General features: G+C 40.5%; 1 protein-coding gene across 6 annotated transcripts in view; it reads left to right on the top strand.

The window, feature by feature from the left end:
* The window catches only part of CFAP54 (cilia and flagella associated 54), a 308337-nt gene that overhangs the window by 154087 nt on the left and 133624 nt on the right, over positions 1 to 20626 (top strand). For all 6 annotated transcript variants that reach the window (XM_010836300.1, XM_010836298.1, XM_010836299.1 and 3 more), the window contains 6 exons: positions 9225 to 9377; positions 11494 to 11688; positions 13805 to 13892; positions 14184 to 14393; positions 17745 to 17811; positions 19947 to 20129. In XM_010836300.1, the coding sequence (XP_010834602.1) occupies positions 9225 to 9377; positions 11494 to 11688; positions 13805 to 13892; positions 14184 to 14393; positions 17745 to 17811; positions 19947 to 20129 (896 nt within the window). The remainder of the gene's footprint in view (positions 1 to 9224; positions 9378 to 11493; positions 11689 to 13804; positions 13893 to 14183; positions 14394 to 17744; positions 17812 to 19946; positions 20130 to 20626) is intronic.

Below are 20626 nucleotides of genomic sequence, written 5' to 3' on the forward strand. Positions count from 1 at the left end.
AGCTGAGCGCTGAAGAATTGATGGTTTTGAACTGTGGTATTGGAGAAGACTCTTGAGAGTCCCTTGGACTGCAAGGAGATCCAACCAGTCCATTCTGAAGGAGATCAGCCCTGGGTATTCTTTGGAAGGAATGATGCTAAAGCTGAAACTCCAGTACTTTGGCCATCTCATGTGAAGAGTTGACTCATTGGAAAAGACTCTGATGCTGGGCAGGAGGAAAAGGGGATGACAGAGAATGAGATGGCTGGATGGCATCACCGACTTGATGGATGTGAGTTTGAGTGAACTCCGGGAGTTGGTGATGGACAGGGAGGCCTGGCGTGCTGCGATTCATGGGGTCACAAAGAGTCGGACACAACTGAGGGACTGAACTGACCTGAACTGAGTTCTTTGTAATGAACTATATGAGAAAAGAGTCTTCAAAAGAGTGGATATATGTATATGCATGGCTGATTCACTTTGCTGTATAGTAGAAACTGACACAACATTGTAAATCAAATATACTCCAACAACAACAAAAAAAGAAAATGCTTGTTATCAAAATGGTGACTAACATCTAAGATCTAGGAAAAGCATATGTAGGAAAACTCTAGACCCATGTGACCAGTAGGTGCTTAATGACAATGGCTGCAATGTGTCAGGAAAGCACATTGCCAGTCTGTTGTTAGGTTATATTTGGAAAGGCAAGAGGGTGGGTGGTAGGGCAGAAAGAAAGATGGGGTCATCAGGCTTCAGTGATCCTTTGAGATGGTTCTCAATGGTGGTGGAGGTAGAGCTAGTTTGAGCAATGAACAGAGTTGTTGTTGTTGTTTAGTCTCTAAGTCATGTCTGATTCTTTAGTGACCCCATGGACTGTACCCCTCCATGCTCCTCTGTCCATGGAATTCTCCAGGCAAGAATACTGGAGCAGGTTGCCATTTCCTTCTTCAGGGGATCTTTCCAACCCAGGGATTGAACCTGAATTTCCTGCATTGGCAGGTGGAGTCTACTGCTGAGTCACTTAGGAAGCCCATGGACAGAGTAGGAGTATTCAAATAGATAAGATCTAAAAAATATTGTAATGGCAGTAATAATTGATTGAGCCAGTACTTTATTATCTTCTGGTGGCTCAGATGGTTAAAGAATCTGCCTGCAGTGCAGGAGATCTGAGTTCAATCCCTGGGTCAGGAAGATCCTCTAAAGAAGGGAATGGCTACCCACTCCAGTATTCTTGCCTGGAGATTTCCACGCACAAAGGAGCCTTGCGGGCTACATACAATCCATGGGGTTGCAAAGAGTCAGACATAACTGAGCGACTAACTCTTCAACAATTGTAGGAGGTAGATATTATTATACTTACATTACACATTAGATAATTAAATGTTACAAGTGAGTGCTGGAATCATGGTTCAAACTCTGGCCTGTCTGATTGCTCACAGGGCTCCACTGAGCTATCAGGTCTGTCTGTCCTTTGTCCCTTTTCAGCTTAGATTCTCTTCTTAACTTACAGCATTCAAGAAAAAATTTGCTATATATCAGTAGTCATGGGGAAACAGATATTTTATTGTTACTTGTTATGATAGTTGCACAATTTTAAGATGATCCTGCATAAGTACTACAGGTTTTACACTGAACCATTATCATTAAAATCTTGGCATCCACCTGATACCTCCTTATGAAACTCTAGGACCTCTGTGCCTAGGAGCATAATTTGGGCTGCGCTTTTGGGCTTATTAGGCAAATTTTTAGGATGCTGAATTTTTTTTTAGTGTACTAAATTCAGATCATTAATGTGTTTATAAGCATGATGGTCCTTATATCACCATGACATGTTTGAAATTCTTAAAAGAGTTTTAAAAAAAGAACAAGTATACTCCTGATGGTTTCCACCCCAGATCGCTGCTTTAGAACATCATAGATTTTCTTTTGGCATAATAGCATTTGGAGGTAATGCTTGATATGTTTAATTCTTCAGAACAGATACTGTAACGCTCTGGTGCCTAGGAACATTTGGTATTCTCATTATTTAACAGCATTCTATTCTCCCTCTAGCTATTTAATAATGCATATGTAATTTGGTACAGTCTCTGTAGGATTTGGAGGAGTGAGAATACCTTACTTTATAGATGATTTTTTGTATGGATGAGTAACCCGCCTGCTTGTTAAGCTTCAAAGGGGTGATAACTCTATGGATATGCCTTTTATTGTAGCTGTTTTTGCTTTCTGTCTGGGATCTCTTTCTTCAGGTTTGACTTTATTGGCATCTAAGTTCTCTAACAGGATAGTTCAGCCATCACGTGTGTTGGAATTTTGAACCCTTTGGCTGGTGTGTTTTATTAGTGCCTCTGGGCATTTGGATTGATGTCACCGAAGGTGTAGAAAGTGGCCCAAAGTTTATATCACTCACTGGGATTCTTCCTTATTGAGACCATCTCTCTGGAGTCATTGGCATTTCAATTTTAATGTCTACACTGGTACACGAGAGACATAGTAAATCTAGTCTTTTCTCTCCTCTTCCTTATTTTTACCTATTTCAAACTGTTGAGGCTATTAGTGCCTTTAAAATAGCTTCTGAATTATCCATAGAAGTTCTCAGAGAGGGACCCCTTGAGACAGAGATGGCAGAATAAGGCCTGCAAGCTAATGATATTTCCTTATTGCTTTGCATCATTTATCTCCTGTAGACAACCACCAAAACACCAACAGAAGCCTAATTAGACAATAAGAAAAAAGGGTATACTAGGACTTGAAAGAAGAGAAAAAAGTAAGGTAAAATATAATTTAGGAAAACAACAAAGAGAAATTATTTATAAGCATATATTTGCTAAAAAGTAGCAGGATGATTTTATTCAGAGCCCATATTTTAAAGATGGCAAACATCTCCTCTTTTCCCTCTTATAATCTGTAATCATTGGCATGCCTTTGTGACTTTTATTCTAGAACGTAAGCTCTGGGAGAGCAAGGAGTGTGTCTATTTTGTTCATTTGTACCTGCTCAGTGCCTGGCATGGCACCTAGTACTGGTACGTTCTCAGTGGACATTTTAAAAATATAATGTGAGCTCCATTTATTAAATGCTTCCTCCATGACCAATACTGTGCTGGACCTGTCACAAATGGGCTAAAACGTAGTCTAGTAACTCTTGGAGGTAAATCTTACCATCCCAGTTTTAACAGATCTTGCAAATGAAGGCCTCCTGAGAAAGTTACTGTCTGAAAATATTAATATGTGAGGGCTTCCAGTTTCCTCCCTTTCCTTTGCTTTGCTGAACTTCTTTCCCTCATCTCACTCCCTATGGAAGAAAAAATGAAAGCCAAGCTCTTGAATTCTGGCAGGAAAAGTGGAGAAATGGAGCAGAAACCTATGATCTTCAGGGTGCTGTGCGTAAGGGTTGGGGTGGGAGGGGTGAGGGCATGCCTTGTCAGGACTCACGCAGGACTGTGCATGCTTAGAGGAGAGAGGGGTGGTGGAGACAAGGTAGGGGGACAGGAGAGCGAAGTTGGCAGGAGAAGAGTGTGACTTGTGCCTCATTATTTGATCCTCTTAAATGTATGACAGGGAAGTGTGTCATGAAGTGAGTCATGAGTGAACTTGCTGGGGGCACAGATGCACCTCTCAACATAGCCATGTTCCTGGTTTGACCAGAGCTTCCAGGGTTTCGAGACATCAAGGTGTAATGAAAGATGTGTCTCCACGGTCATTGAATGTGACCCCATGTTATTAATTTCACCAAGACCTCACTGGGCTTACAAGGATCCCAGGCTTAATCTGTATTATTCTCAAAGTGTCTCTATGCCCACAGGAGCACACCTTAAATTAGGATCATTGCCTGTTCCCCAAATCTGACACCCTTTGGGAAACTATTTGGGAAAGGCGTCAGACTAAAACACTGGTTCTCTCTCATCTTGTAAGGGCTTAGAACAAGTGTTGTTGTTGTTTTTTAATTGCTAAGTCATGTTTGACTCTTTGTGACCCCATGGACTGTAGCCCACTAGGCTCCTCTGTCCATGGGATTTCCCAAGCAAGAATACTGAAGTTGGGTTGCCTTTTCCTTCTCCAGTTAAGACAAGTGACTGTCCCTCAAATTCACTTTTCGTCCTTTGTAAAGTATGAGTGATATTTATCTCTACTAGTTGTAAAATACTGTGACAATAAATTGAGATTAATGCCTATGGAAGTGATTATTAATAAAGTTTGTCCCAAGCATTTAGCTTTGAAAACTGTTGTCATTCATTCATGTAATGAATGTTTATTCAGCACATACCTTGTAATAGGTACAGTTATAGGCCAGGGGTGAATTCAGTGGACAAAATGGGCAAAAATCTCTGCTCTCACAGAACTTGCATTTTAGTGGTCAGAGACAATCAATAAATAAGTAAAACCCATAGTAGGTCAGAAGCTAATGGGTGCTGAGAAGAAAAGAGAAGTTGTGACAATGTTAAAGAGAGTGATCAAAGAAGGCCTCACTGAGGAGTTAACAGTGAAGTCATAAGCTTAAGGAGTTGAGGAATCAGACCTGGGGATATCTCAGGGAAGAATGTTCTAGGACAAAGTGAACCACTGGTGCCAAGACCCTTGGGTGGAAGCATGCCAATGTGGGAGGGAGTAAGGGGGAGAATAGTAAGGTCACAGGGAACCTCTTCTTGGTGGGCCTTAGAGGTCACTCCAAGGACACTGTTGTTCTCTCTAGGTGATGGGGGAGTCTTGGACAGGGGTGTGACATGAGATAATTTATATTTTAAAAGGGATAACTTGTATTTTAAAGGGGGTCCTCTGGTTTTTTTGTTGAGACTGGCAAGGGTAGAAATGAGACTGCTTGGGGGTGGTCACAGTGATTCAGAAAGAGATGTCGGGTCTTGGAACACAGTGGAATGGAAGTGGTGAGTAGATCTGGGGAGAGATGGTGGCACTCCAGACATTTTCTGAATGGGGAGCCTCCAGGATTTGTTGTGAATTTGACTTGGGGCTTGAGATGAGATAACAAGTCAAGGATGATGCCAGCTTGTGGCCTGAGCAACTGGAAAAATAGAACCACCCTTTAATAAGATGAGGAAAGACTATGAAAGGAGTAGGTTTAGGGAGGAAAGATTAGGAAATCAGTTGGGAACATGCTAAATGTGAGATGTTCATTAAATGCCCAGCAGAGGAGACCAGTGGATAAATGAGCCTGGACTTCAAGAGAGATGGGGCCAGAGATAGCATGTAGATACTTAGACCCATGAGACTAGATGAGATCATCAAGGGGGTGAATGTGTTACTGAACTGGGTTCTTGAACTCATTAATCAATAGACATTGATAAGAGAGAGGATGAGGAATTCAGGCAAGGCTTCATTGGGACTTATGCTACAGCACAAAGGAATGAGAAGAAGTAATAGATTCCCTTCCTCAATCTCCAACTGACAGGGGGGCTAGTTTCTTAAATTGGGTGTGAGAGCAGGTCAGTGTGTTGGCAGGGGAGTCACTGAGGTTGGTCTCCCCGTGCCCTGGTGGTGCTGTGTGCAGTACCCTGCTTTTGCTCCAGGCCCCAGAGATGGCAGATGGGTTTTGGCCTTTGTGTATCTTATTGTTCATGATTTGCCTCAACTGTGCATGCACACAGTTGTTTTTAGTCGCTTATGCTATGCTATGCTATGCTAAGTCACTTCAGTTGTGTCCGACTCTGTGTGACCCCATAGACGGCAGCCACCAGGCTCCCCTGTCCCTGGGATTCTCCAAGCAAGAACACTGGAGTGGGTTGCCATTTCCTTCTCCAATGCATGCAAGTGAAAAGTGAAAGTGAAGTCGCTCAGTCGTGTCTGACTCTTAGCGACCCCATGGACTGCAGCCCACCAGGCTCCTCCATCCATGGGATTTTCCAGGCAAGAGTACTGGAAGTTTCTTTGTATTCTATTGCTGGAGGAGACGTTTGTCCAGATGCAAGTATTCCAGTAAAGGGTCCCAGGTTCCAGCCTGTCTCAAATGTTAGTTAAGAAGAAAAGAGAGGCAGTCTAAGGGTTGAGCCTTGGGATTTTCAAATATTAAGAATTTGGGTTGACAAGGATGAATTAGCAAAGAGGGCTAAGAAGGAGGGGTCAGTAGGTTGGTAAAGGACCTGTAAGCCAAGTGAAGAAAGTATTACAAGGAGGAAGGAGTTAGCAACTGGGTCAAATGCTGTTGAAAATTTATGTGAGATAAAGCCTAAAAATTGAACACTAGATTTATTCTAGTGACGATCCTTCAGGTGAAATAATGGGGGAAAAGTCTGATTTAAGCAGTTTTAAGACAGAATTGGAGAAGGAAATGGCAACCCACTCCAGCGGTCTTGCCTAGAGAATCCCAGGGACAGGGGAGCCTGGTGAGCTGCTGTCTATGGGGTCGCACAGAGTCGGACACGACTGAAGCGACTTAGCAGCAGCAGCAAGAGAGAATGGGGAACAATGAAAATAGAACTTTTTGAGGAGTTTAATTATAAAATGGAGCAGAGAGATAGGATGGTGGCTTGAGGGGAAAGAAGGGTCAAGAGAAAGGGTTAAAATTTTTTTTTTTAGAAATTTAAATATAGTCTCTGTGCTATTCTTTACAGTTTCAGAACTTATTTGTCTTTTAATTGACATTTATACCTTGGGTCACCTTCACCCATTTTTGCCCATCACCCCACAACTCTGCCTCTGGCAACCACCAGTCTCTTCTCTGTTTGTTTGAGTTTGAGTTTTTTAGATTCCAAATGTACGTGAGATCATTCACTGTTTGCCTTTCTCTGTCTGATCAGGGCTCATCCATGTTGTCACAAATGATAGGGTTTCCTTCTTTTTTATGGCTCTGAATAATATTCCACTGGGTAAATACCACATTCTCTCTATCCATTCATTTGTTGATGGACCCTTAAGTTGCTCCATATCTTGGCTACTGTAACTAATGCTGCAGTGAACACAAAATTTTTGATGATTTTTAAAAATAGAAAAAAACGCAAAACGGGATGTTGACTCAGCAGAGGGAAAAACTGGTGACTGGGAGGAGAGAGGAGAATTGCCGGAGTGATGACCTTGCAGTGCAGATAGCATGGGAACTGGGGGCTGTGTGGGTCTAGGGGTAGGCGCTTGCAGGAAATCCATTTGGATTCCTTCCATTTATTCCCAGTGAGGTAGGAAGCAAGGTCATCAGCCCTAAAAGGTGGATAAGAGGCAATTTCCACACCTTTTTTTTTCTTCGCCTAGTAGCCAATTAACCATTCTCCAATCACTTCTAACATTGGAATTTTCCGTGTCCCTCCCTTGTTCTCACTGCTACCATCTTAATCAAGTTCAAATCATACTATGTTGGTGTTGTAACGTTATAACCTCTCAGCCACCACCCTCGATCTATTGCAGCCTGCTGTGCATACAACTGCTGGCTCACGCTTCCTAAAATATGAATCTCCTTCTGCTGGGGTCTTACTCAAAACGCTTTCTTGGCTGCCCATTAAAGAGGATGAAGGCCACATACGCAGTGAGGGCTTTAGGCCTCTGGAAACCCTTCTTGGTTCAAAAGAACTGGCCATGTCATCTCACTGTGCCCTGCATTGCCACTTTTAATCCTGATTCCACCCTCTCCTGTGCAAGCTGGTTCTGTGACCCAAGGGAAGCTGAGACTTCTCTATGCCTGATTCTCATCTGTAAAAAGAGGATATAATGGGACATACCTCTTATGAGTGTTGCTGCTGCTGCTGCTAAGTCGCACCAATCATGTCTGACTCTGTGCGACCCCATAGACGGCAGCCCAACAGGCTCCCCCATCCCTGGGATTCTCCAGGCAAGAATTCTGGAGTGGGTTGCCATTTCCTTCTCCAACGCATGGAAGTGAAAAGTAAAAGTGAAGTCACTCAGTTGTGTCTGACTCTTAGTGACCCCATGGACTGTAGCCTACCAGGCTCCTCCATCCCTGGGATTCTCCAAGCAAGAGTACTGGAGTGGGGTGCCACTGCCTTCTCCAGTGAGTGTTGCTAGAATTCAATAAGACTATCACAGTGTTTATTTAGAATAGTTACTGGCATAGTATAAACACTCAATCAGATTCAGCTATTCTTTTTTTTTTAAGATTTTTTCAATGTGGACCATTTTTTAAAGTCTTTATTGAATTTGTTTCAATAATCCTTCCGTTTTAAGTTTTGGCTTTTTTGCATGTGGACTCTTAGTTCCCTGATCAAGGATCAAACCCCCAACCCCTGCATTGGAAGGGGAAGTCTTAACCAGTGGACCTCCAGGGATGTCCCAGCTTCAGCTCTTCTCATTCTATCTGAAACCCCTTCCCTTACTTCCTGATAGTCTTCCCTGTTCTGTAAGACACAGCTGGCATGTCTTTCCCCCCATGAACTGTTTCTTGCTCATCCTTTCCTTCCTGCACTGATCTCTCTTCTTTCTCTCCATCATTTTGGCGTGTCCCCAGACGCTCTGTCAGTGTGATTTTCATGCTCCAGTGTTAAAATGCCCTCATAGCTTCAGCTAAAGTGTGGATTTCTTGAGGACAAAGGTCATGTCTCTTAAGCTGTTACAGCCCTATTCCCTAGCAAGTTGCTGGACTCTCAGGACTTCAGATTTGACAGGGGGTATTTGACCTGTTCATTTGTTGAAGGGGTAAATTTGTTTGTCGTTCAGTCTGAAGCCTGTGTGTCCTCTCTCCCACGTGCCTGCTTCATAGCATATGCAGCTGGTCTGCAGCTGAATTCATGGGTCTGGCACTTCCTCTCCAGAGACCTCACGGCAGCTCTGCCAACATCTGCCCTTCTGGCCACTTTTCAGGATGGCTTTTCAGTTCCCTACATGTTTATGGCCTCATCTTCTTTTCCTCTGCCTTCTCCAGTGTTAGAAAGCTGTCTTTTCCTCTCTTAAGAGAGCAGTTGCCCATCTCCAAGCTTTGTTTCCTCCTTTCGTCTCTTTCCCAAGGCACCTTGGCTTTGAAGAGGCTGCTGAAAAGGAGCAGATTATTTCATCTTTTATGATCAGCAAAGGAAAAAGTAGGAGGCTTCATAAGGAAAATTGGCAAGATCTAAAGTTATTTGCATTTCATATGAATCAAAAGTTTTCTAAGTTTTTTTTTTTCTTTTTTAAAAAAAGAACTGTCAAATAAACCAAGAAAAAAAAATTGATCTGAACATTGAAACACCTGCTGCAGACCTGGGGGCTTTGAATTTAGCAGCTTTAGTTTGGGCCCAAGAAATTCTCTGAATTAGAAAGGCTCCTTGGCTTGCTGCCACATTTCATTCCTAACGTCACTCTTCCCTTTCCTTTTAGAATACAGCAGAGCCAAAGAGCTCCTCTGTGTGCCTGTGGACGTGACAGACACTCTGAGATGTTTTAGAGAGACCTTGGAAAAATCCAAATATCACAACAGATCAATCCGGCACAGCAGAAAGTTGCTTTCGTTATTTCTCGCACAGACACAAGGTGAAATACAGTCATTCCCGTTGTTCCTGTGCACCTGTGGGGAACGGGTTCTGGGACCCCCTGTGGATACCAAAATCGTGGATGCACACGTCCCTTACAGTCAGCTCCCCCCTCCCTAGTATCCGTGGCTCTGCATCTCCAGAAGCAGAGGGCTGACTGTACTTGCTCTGTGTTCCTGTCTCTTTATTTTCACAGGGTATCATCCTGTGGGTCTACCATGTTCTGTACTAGGTTCCTCCTTCCCCCACTTCCATGCCCGCTTTCAGCTGCCTTTCACTCTTTCTTCTTGTCCAGTGGATCACACCTCTGTTTCCCACTCTTGATTCCAACCAAAGCACTGCCTCCCTCATGTTTTTATGCCTTCTGAGTATACTCCCTTGAGTGGAGTAAATACGAAAGCAGTGTTAATGTTTGATTCTATACCTCTGTGTCCTTACTCTTTGCTTTGCAAGTATGGTGCTATAGTCTTGTTTTATTTTCATAAGTAGATGAATTGATTCATACAGAATTAACTACACAGTCTTTTACCAAAGCACTACTTATCAATGTCAAAGAAATAGATGCATTTTAATATACACACCAGTAAAATTCCTTATTAATACCATAGATTTTCATCTTAGCTTAAAAAAAAGATATTCATTATGTTTGGTTACTTTACACTTGTTTTCTCCCTTCTCAAAATCTATTGATTTGTAAACTCAGTCAAAGCAGGGCTTCAAGTGGTTAACCTCAGGGAGAAGAAGGATACTCAAATGTAGGTTAAGAAATCCCAAATTACCTACATTTAGGTAATCTAAAATCCTAATTTATGTTTATAATCCTTACTTTTCAAATTTATCAGAATAACGAAAATAAATTTATATTAATAAACTTAAAATAATTATATTTTAAAGTTATTAATAATAGATTTAAATTTAGCATCTAAGATGCTAATATTCTCTGAACTGATTTTTTAGAAATTAAACCAATTTTTTTTACAACTACTGACAAAAGTTTACTTATGTATATAATATATGTATCTATGTATGTATATATGTATATATATATAATGTATGTGTGTATGCATGTATGAATGCATATATGTGTCATTGTTGCTCCCCTTCTCCCCCGAGAAAGCACTTGTTATGATATGTGCCCACAGTTTTTGGTTGTATTGTCCACAGACACGCTTAGCCCTCCATATCATGTTTTGGAGCTTCCCTGTGGCTCAGATGGTAAAGAATCTGCCTGTAATGCAGGAGACCTCGGTTCAATTCTTGGGTTTGGAAGATCCCCTGGAGGAGGGCATGGCAACCCACTCCAGTATTCTCACGTGGAGAATATCCATGGACAGAGAAGCCTGGAGGGCTTATAGTCCATGGGGTCTCAAAAAGTGGGACACAGCTGAATGACTAAGCACAGCATATCATGTTTAAACTTCCTTTGGTTATGGTGTACATTAACAGTGGTTAAGGGCATGAATTGAAAAAAAGCAGATGCAATTCCTAAGGATGGTTTATACCACTTCATTCTGAATTTCACCTAGTATTAATACCCTCAGAAGTTTATCTCCAGTCCTTGGCTGTAGACCTAAATCCATTTTAGCTTCTCTCTCTCTGAGGTTTTAAACTCCTTCCCCAAGAATATTTTTCCCTTTCTTTTCCCTGTGTGTTCTCTGACCTTACACAGACACAGATTCTTTCCTATTTCTTTCCCCTTAGGTCAGAACTACCTGTACATTGCGCCTATCCCAGAGGTCTCTGCCCCAGAGGCACACTAACATCTTAATGTTGGAAACTCTTTTTAAAAAAGTAAACTCAAACTGTGCAACTTCTCCCCCTGATCCCCAGGAGGAGCAAAGCATTATTTCAGCATTCACTTTCCAGCAAACTGCCCTCTGTACTACTCCTTCTGAGGTAACACAAGTGTAGAGCACATCGACACACACCCGGGCTCTTCAGAAATGGTTCCAGACACAAAGTTTAAAGAAACAGAGTCCCTCCAACTGTAAATGAGGCTCAACTCTATGTAAAACCCTTCCTTCTCCCTTTCTATTTCTCCTACTTTTCCCCTCCTCTTAAACTTCCCTTCTTTCTCCATTTTTAAGCTTCTTTTAAAAATTTTCCCATGAATTTAGGAGACAAAGGAGGAGTGAACAATTTAAAATTTGCTACTGGGAAGGTGGAGTTTTCCATGGGGACAGAAGAGATGCACATGCCAACACCCCCCGACCTTTCTCAGGAGCACTTCCGAGTTTTCAGCTCAGTGGAGAAGAGCAAGCTTCCCTCCTCACAACTTGGACTCGTAATTTCTTCTTATTACGAAACTATTAGTAAGGTTTATTCATTACATGTTCATTTTCAATATAATCTGCCACATTAATGTTGATATTGCATTTGGTCTTGAAATGATACCTTTTTTAATATATTTTTTATTGACGTATAGTTGATTAACAATATTGTGTTAGTTTCATCTGTACAGCAAAGTGATTTGGTTATATGTACGTGTATATATTTTTTAGATTATTTTACATTATAGGTTATTACAAGATATTGAATATAGTTACCTGTGCTGTACAGTAACTGAAATATCATCTGTAGAAGTGGGATGAAAGAGCTTGAACATAGACTCTATTCATCACACCCTTGTAGGCAGTAACAGAGCAGTAAGGAGACGGGCCGCTGCCACCCGCCTCCTGTGATCGTCTCTCCAGCCTAGCTGTTACCATTGCGAGATTCTAGGCGCCCTCCCGCTCATCCCACTTTAACTGAATCTGTGAACCGTTTGTTGAGATGTGGCCACTGTTATGTGCTTTTGCTTTGCCCCAGCTGGTTCCGTTTTCCTTGTCTTTCCACTTGATTTGGCTTTTCTACAAATTCAGCAGTATAAATTCAACATGTTGTAGATCCAATGTCCCTCTTTTTTACAACAGAAAATATTCCCCCTTTAGTGCCTGAAATAAAATTTGTATTAATATACTCTTCCTATACAGATTATTTAAAAAAATAAATATGAAGTCCTAAATATAAATTGAAGGATAAATTAAATGAAATCACTTTATAATAAAAGAATCTGTTTGTTAATATGTAAGAGCTTAGATGGGCTTCCCAGGTGGCTCAGTGATAAAGAACCTGCCTGCCAATGCAGGAGATGTGGGTTCAGTCCCTGGGTTGGGAAGATCCCCTGGAGAAGGACATGACAACCCACTCCAGTATCCTTGCCTGGAGAATTACACAGAGAAGTCTGGTGGGCTAAAGTCCATAGGGTTGCAGAGTCAGATACGACTAAGTGACTAAATGACAACAGTTGCAGCGAGAGCTTAGGCGCCAGAGGTACAGAGAGTCAATCAGATGCTCATATATTGTATGTAAGATATACAGAATACATAGGAATATGGCAGCTGCAAATGCAGACTGATACAAGTGTATTATATCGGTGACTCAGGTACTATCAGCATTGTTAATTTTGGTGCCATGATTTTCTAAAATGGCAAATGTAGGGCATTCTGAACAAAACCCAAAATATTACAGGGATTGCATTTCTGGAAAACTGCGCATTTTGAAAACATGTAAAAATACCCTTTTATGTATAAAATGAAGTTAGATGTTAGACTCAGATAATTATCTACAAGTTTCTCATCTTTTTCCTCCCTGTGGGGGAAGGTTCTGTACACTGCAGGGCCCCCCAGTGCCAGGTCCTCACTGAGGAAACACTAGCAGTTGCCCCATTGTGACAAATAACAGCCCCCTCCCTTACATTTCTAAAATACCCACTAGCCAATAGAGCTACCCTCATTAGGAACCAGTGCCATGTTAGATGGGGTTTTTTTGGCTACACATCCTGGAATGCATGCATTCCTCAGAAAGCAACAACAAATTCAGGTGATAGTAAAGATGTGCTTTTTTGTATTTGGGTGAAGGAAGAATCTGATATGCTGCACTCTTGTCACATCTCTGATCAAAACCAAACCATTCAAGTCTTCCCATCTGCTGTAGAATAGTGTTCACATTTTTCCAGTTGGCATTCAGGTGCCTCAGTAATCTTACCACTACGGCTTCTTCAACTTCCCCCAAAACCATATTCTGGCCACATATGACATTTCTATATTTTATACCCAGTTCGATCTCCCTTGTATGCTTTTTCTAGATTTTTCCTCCTTCACCATCTTGACCTGCCTCACTCTTACGCTATCTACTTTATTCATGTTTCCTACCTGTTAGATCCAATCTTGTTTCCTCCCTCTTAGATCCACTTTCCTACTCCCTAACATTCAAACAGAACATCATTTGTTCTCTATAGCTATATTGTGTGACATTTAGAGGGTCTATTAACTTGAAGTTTGCTTATCTACACAGTCAAGGTATAAAGCAATTTAAAATATTCTTGCACATATAAAGGAAATATTTTACAGGGACTGACATTTTTCTTTCACCTGATTAAAAATACAGATGTTCTTCAAACCAGCAATCAAAGAAGTCTTCATGTGCAGGCGTTGCATGAACTTGGAAATCTTCTCATCTTCGCACAGAAGAAAAGGTAGCTTATAGGAGTCAGTAAAACAGGGAGAACTCTGTTCACCTGAAAAATGTTTAACTATTGTGAAAAAAAGCACCATCTTTCATAAATTTTAGTTCTTGGATAATATTCCATTGCTGTGTTTTAGTCATCAAATGCTACCGGAGAGAAACGGTTATGAGCAATAAATGGCACAGATCCATTCTCTAACATTTTGATGAAAATGTTTATTCAATGCATTTTCTTTCCTTTTTGGAAGATAGATTTAACAACACAGATCTCATGCTGCCTGATGCCCCGTTTCTGTTTCAGGGCTGCTTTTAAGTGTTGGAGTCAAGCTCTGGATGAAATTTTCAGAAAAGAAGATGTGCTCCATACATGGAAGGAGATTGGCAGCTCACTCACCAGTGCCACTGATGCCTGGTCACCTCCAGGTTCCAAAGACTACAGTGAGGAGCTCCTGTCCAAAGGCGGCATCTGGGGGTGTTTGCAGGGAGCGGTGATATCAGCAAAGATAGCACAGTGAGTATGACGCTGGAGCCATTTGCGTAGGACCTGGGGCCTTCCTTCATGGGCTACCCACCCGGGCCATGTAGGGTGCCTCACACACACTGGGTTCTTGGGCAGCTCCATTCATATCCTATAGGCTTATTATACACTTTACTTGTTTGTGCTGTTGCTTGTTTATGGCCGTCTCCTTTCCTGTAACCAGGGCTACCTCTGGAATGTGAGCACTGCGTGGGCTCAGGTCTTTGCTTTGTTCACCAGTGTATTCCAAGTGCCCAGCATGGAGATGGCATTCAGTAACTGTTGAATGAATGACTGAGTGGATAACAGTTGGTAGGTGAGCAAGAATAACAGCGTGGAGGCAGGCCAACTACGCTTAATTTAAGAGCCTCCTAATAACTCTGGGCGCCCCCTGGCAAGTTACTCATCCTCTCTGAGCCTAACTATTCTCATCTGTAAACCATGGTGACAGAAATCACATGACATACCATATTCATTTGCTACTACAGACTAGTGACAGAATATCAATCTGTGAGAAATTTACCATCTCACAATCTTGGGGTCTTGACATCTGAGATTAAGGTGTTCCCAGGGTGCTTTCTTCTGAGGCCTCTCTCCCTGCTTGTAGGTAACTCTCTTCTCAGTCTCTTCTCATATGGTCTTCCTTTCTGTGTGTGCCTGTGTCCTAATCTCCTCCTCTTGTAAGGACACCTCTCATATTAGATGACGGCCTACCCTAATGACTTCCTTTTAACCTGATCGCCTCTTTAAAGATCCCATTTCTTAGTCACATTCTGAGGTTACTAGGGGTTAGGATTTCAACTTAGGAATTTTGGGTGTGCAGGGGTGCTTATGTGTCAGTGGCTCAGTCGTGTCCAACTCGTTGAGATGCCATGGACTGTAGCCCGCCAGACTTCTCTTCCTGTGGGATTTTCCAGGTGAGAATACTGGCTGCTGCTGCTAAGTTGCTTCAGTCGTGTCCAACTCTGTGCGACCCCATAGACTACTGGAGTGGGTTGCTATTTCCTTCTCTAGGGGATCTTCCTGATCCAGGGATTGAACACGAGTCTCCTGTGTTGGCAGGCAGATTCTTTACCAGTGAGCCACCAGGGAAGACCCAGTGGGGCATATAATTAAGCCCATATCACAGACTGTATTAGTTTCCTCTTGATGGTGTAACAAATTCCATAAAATTCAGTGGCCTGAAACAATACTGATTTATTGTTTTATGGTTATGGAGGGCGGAGGTCCTAAAATCCTAGTGTTGGCAGGGCTGAGTTACCTCCAGAGGTTCTGGGGGTGAATCTGTTGTTGCCTGTCTCAGCTTCCCAAGGCCTCCTGCATTCTTCATCTTCTGTCTTCAGGACCCACAGACTCTCATCTTCCTTTCTGTCAGTATGCTTCTATCCTCACATCTTCTCTGACTCTGACCCTCCTATCTTTCTCTTAAAGGACCATTGTGATTAGATTGAACCCATGTGGATAATTTGGTAGAACTTTCCCTCCCATCTCAGGGCCCTTAATTTAATCACATCTGCAGGTTTTTTGTTTTTTGTTTTTTTTTTCACTGCATCATATAACTGGAAGGATCTTAGTTTCCCGACCAGATCATAGATTGAACCTGGGCTCTCAGCAATGAAAGCGTTGAGTCCTAACTGTGGGACCACCAGGGAATTCCCTTTTTTTTTTGGTTTTTGCCACATGAGCAACATATGCATAGATTTAGGGAATTAGGATGTTGGAATCATTGGGCAGCCATTTTTCAGCCTCCCACACATGGCGTATGTGGAAGTCTTATCACAATGCCTTATGTCTACTTAGGACTCACAAATATCTTAAATATTTGATTAAGGTGAAAAACATAAAATGTATGAAGAGAGTAGAGGTACAGGTTTCCCTTACCTCTGTAGTTACATTATAGGGCATGGTTAGGCAAAATATGTGCACAATATTTTGAGCTGTAGAGAAAATTTTTAAAAATAGTAACTTGTCTTAGTTCACGATCACATTGTTTTCAGAAAATTAGCATTTGGGCAAGGGAAGTATGGAATTACCATTTTAAAAGTATAAAACGTTCAAAGATTTAAAAAAACAACTCTGTTTGATTTTTCTTTTGCTCTTCTGAGAAGGAACTCTTCCTTTCACACACACACACACGCACGCACACAGAGTCCCCATACAAGTCTGAGTTTATAATTTAGTAGCACTTGTCAGCAGAGAACAGAAAAGCTGAGAAAGGTTCCCAGCTTGAAAAGAACAGCTTACAGCTTTCCTGCCAGAGGACACCTTAGGGTCTCTGGGCCTCTGAAGTTGTTAGTGATTTTCAATCAACAGAAAGTCATTTCCTGGGTTACCCAGCTGGACGTCTGACTTCCACAGGCTCTAAGGTACTCCAGGGGTTTTGGCTATTCTTGGAGACTCCCTGAGGAGAAGAAACTTTTCTCTCCCACTGCTCAGCAGGCAAAGCACCTCACAAAGAAGCTGAACTCAGACTGGTGTTATTAATACAGTGAAGTCCACTGGTGTTAAAATAAGACTTGGGAGAAGGTAATGTGGTTTATAGTCACAAATGTGAGTTTGTGAGTCATAAATGTAAAGAAAACTCAGACTCTACTAAGGGACATAAAATGAGACAGTAATAAACACAGAGTTACCTCAATCTTTGGTGGAAAGATTTAATATCATAAATAGATCCATAATGTACTGCTGGTGAGGAAATACAGTGTTTTAGTCTATGAGAAGAAATTAATTAATTGTGCTCCTTAAAAAATTTTAAAACTGTGCACCTCCATTTCCCCAAAATTCCACTTCTAGGGATTTATCCAGTGGAAGTAATAGGACAAGTGCTCAAAATGTAGGTATGACAATGTTTGTTTCAACAATGGAAAAAATCCAAATGGAGATGAATATTTTAATACTCTGGTACATGTGTCTGATAAAAATATTAAAGTTCTGTAAAATAATTATATAACTGATTATGTTCAATAATAGAAAATTTGTTTATAAAAATGTGTATTGCCTAATTTCAGTCTTAATGTGAATGTGCATCTGTATAATTATATGTAGAAGGAAATCTAGAAGGAAAGTGACTGAAATGTTACTGGTAATTATGTTTGCTGCTGCTGCTGCAATCATGTTTAGGTGGTAGCCTTATTGGTGAATTCCTCATTTTATTTTTTTCTGTCTTTGAATGTTTTAAATCTTACATGAGAATGTAGCACTTTTAGAATTAAAAATTAAATTTTTTTAAATTTTATTAAAGGCTACTTAAATTTTGAGTTAAAATCTATGAGTATTAGAGTTGTATTTATGTAAAAATATTCTTGGAACATTGTCTCTGAATCAGTTTCTTTTTCTTATACTTAGATTTATTCAGACATTGGATGTTGAAAAGAGAACCAATTGTTGCCTTTTATCAGCATTACTCTTTCAGGTAACACTTCATATATATCGTTCTGTAGTAGCACAGCCATTTAATTAGTAAAAATTTAAAAAAATGCAGTGGTTTATTACATTCATAAAACTGACATTAGGAAAATACCATAAACCTTGATTAAGTATCCCACGCCCATCTTTCCTTTGATGACTGAACCCCTGTGGCATTTCCACCTTTAGTATTCAGCAGGTCAGTTTCCTCTTGTTCACTGTAGATGGAGAAGTTTTACAGATGAGGAAACTGAGTCTCTTGTCCTTCTTTCATGGAGCAGTGAAGCCAGTCTGATTGAGTCTAAAGGGTTGCCCTGCCTCATCTTGAAATAAACTTTTGCTTAATTGCATGATGTAAAATACGCCATATAATGCAAGCCAAAAATAAGTTGAAGACTACAGAAGTAGAGTGTCTGCAGTTCTTAGTTTGATTTTACTGAAGAAGAAAGGAGCTTTTATCCAAAATATAAGACATTCTGAGATTCAGGAATGTAGCCAGGGGTTTCTGCAATCTCCTGGAGGTCCTGTTTATTTTGAAGGATGGAACACCCTTGTTCTGAGAGTCTGATAGCTTATGAAATCTGGGTGTATAAGATCTTTGAGACAGGTTTCTTGGAGTATATGGCCAGATTTTTTAGTTTTCTTATGTTCCATACACCTCTTGCCAATGTTTCAAAGGGAAGAGGTGGAAGAGGCAAGGATGCAGAAGGAATGATAATCCGAATCAGATTTCTTCTGTTGCATCCTTTACTTTCTCCTGATATTCCTCATTTTTGAAGATAATGCTGTTTATGTTTTAGAAAATAAGTAATTTTTTGCTTAAATGTAGACAGCATTTCTTAGTAATTCGACAACTAAAATAAAAATTAGCTCTGGGATTTATTTTAAAAGTCTGTTTATTCTTTTCATGATTTTAAACTAAAAATTAAACAATTGCATAATATTTTAGACTAGGTATAAGTTTAATGAGCAGTCTGATTAAAGTTATTCCTGATACATACATTAAAATAATTTGATGCTGCATTTGTCATCAAGAAATGTCATTGTTTAAGAAAACATAAGAAGCACTCCTAAATGTACAATTTGGTTTTGTGTATTCATCTTGTTTCCAAATGTCTGGCACAATATTGGTCATATAAATTGTATTTAGAAATAGTGGTCAAATTAAACTGATTACCTTTTCACTTAATTCAGTTAAAAATTTAGAATTACCTGTGCTTGATTTAGACTTCTGAAGTATGTTTTTCTTTCCTCTACTTGTGGGTTGGTAGAGTGGAGAAAACAGATTTTTGAGTCAAATAGTCAAAATTTTTGAATCTTCTTTTTGCCAGCATTAACTGGGTGACCTCAAAGAAGTTAATTGTTTCAGCCTCAATTATATCACTTGTGAGATAATAAGTCTTCCTTCTAGGGGTGGGTTAAGTGAGGATTAAATGAGATAATATTTATGAGGAATAAACTAAGAGTGCCCAACACAAAGTCAACTCTCAACAAATGATAAAATAATGATAATTTATTCTTAAAATAATAAATATCCAACTACCATGGGGTTTAAAAGGCCCATTGTCAGTGATAAAGCATTTGGAACCTGTAGTGATGAGAATATAAATAAGTACCTTTCATTGACACTTTCAAACTGTGGTGTTAGAGAAGACTTTTGAGAGTCCCTTGGATAGCAAGGAGATCCAACCAGTCAATCCTAAAGGAAGTCAACCCTGAATATTCATTGGAAAGACTTATGCTGATGCTGAAGCTCCAGTATTCTGGCCACCTGTTGTGGAGAACTGACTCATTGGAAAAGACCCTGATGCTGGGAAAGATTGAGGGCAAGAGGAGAAGAGGGTGACAGGATGAGACGGTTGGATGGCACCACTGACAATGGACATGATTTTGACCAAACTCCAGGAGATAGTGAAGGACGGGGAAGCCTGGTGTGCTGTAGTTCATGGGGTCACGAAGTGTCAGACACTGCTTAGCAACTGATCAACAACAAACAGCCCTTTATTATAGGGTACAATGTGCTAGGCAACACAAAACACTTTGGGAAGGAATACACTTATTCCTTATATCCTTTAAATACTTATCTTTCTTGTTGTTACAAATGCAAGTTCCAGCTGTTCATTTCACCTTTTTCGTCCTCAGGGTTTGCTTAGAACCACACTGCCGCATCCTAAAGCTGAACGTTGCTACGCTCAGTATGAAATCACTCAGCTTCTCCCGGGCATCGAGCTCTTCTCAGACAGATACCGGGCTGACATCTGCTCCGTCATTGCGAGTTTATATTACGTCATCCGCGAGCTGCACTTTGCTAAGCAAAATCTAGTAGTAAGTGATTTGTAAAATCAACAAATCATAATTTATGGTGATATCTTACCCCACTTATATTGTACTTTTTACTTGGCAGGGTTAAATTTTACTATTGTTCTTGTGATCAATTCTTGTTAAACTTTTAAACTCTATTTTCAGGATTCTGATCTGTACTTCAAAATAAAATAATTAATGTTCCTTTTTTAACATCACTATTTGCATGCCATTTTGGATACAATAGCCAGGTCTATTTGATTTGGTTCTCTCTTTTTTTTTAACACTATTATTTATTGTTTTTTCCCCCTTAAGATATGGTAAAATTGACTAGAATGTTTAACTGGTCTGGAACACAGAAATCTAGTGGACTTATAACTTCACTTCATTAAGTCATGAAGGAATATCAATATCAAAACTATGGGAGTATTTCTTTATTGAGACAAACTTATCTTTGTATCTGTCTCATTTCTTCTATGTTAAGGGCACATCTAAGTGAAAAACAGATTCTAAATATGAAA

Source organism: Bison bison, unplaced genomic scaffold (assembly GCF_000754665.1).
Source record: "Bison bison bison isolate TAMUID 2011002044 unplaced genomic scaffold, Bison_UMD1.0 scf7180017864062, whole genome shotgun sequence".
NCBI classification, from domain to species: domain Eukaryota; kingdom Metazoa; phylum Chordata; class Mammalia; order Artiodactyla; family Bovidae; genus Bison; species Bison bison.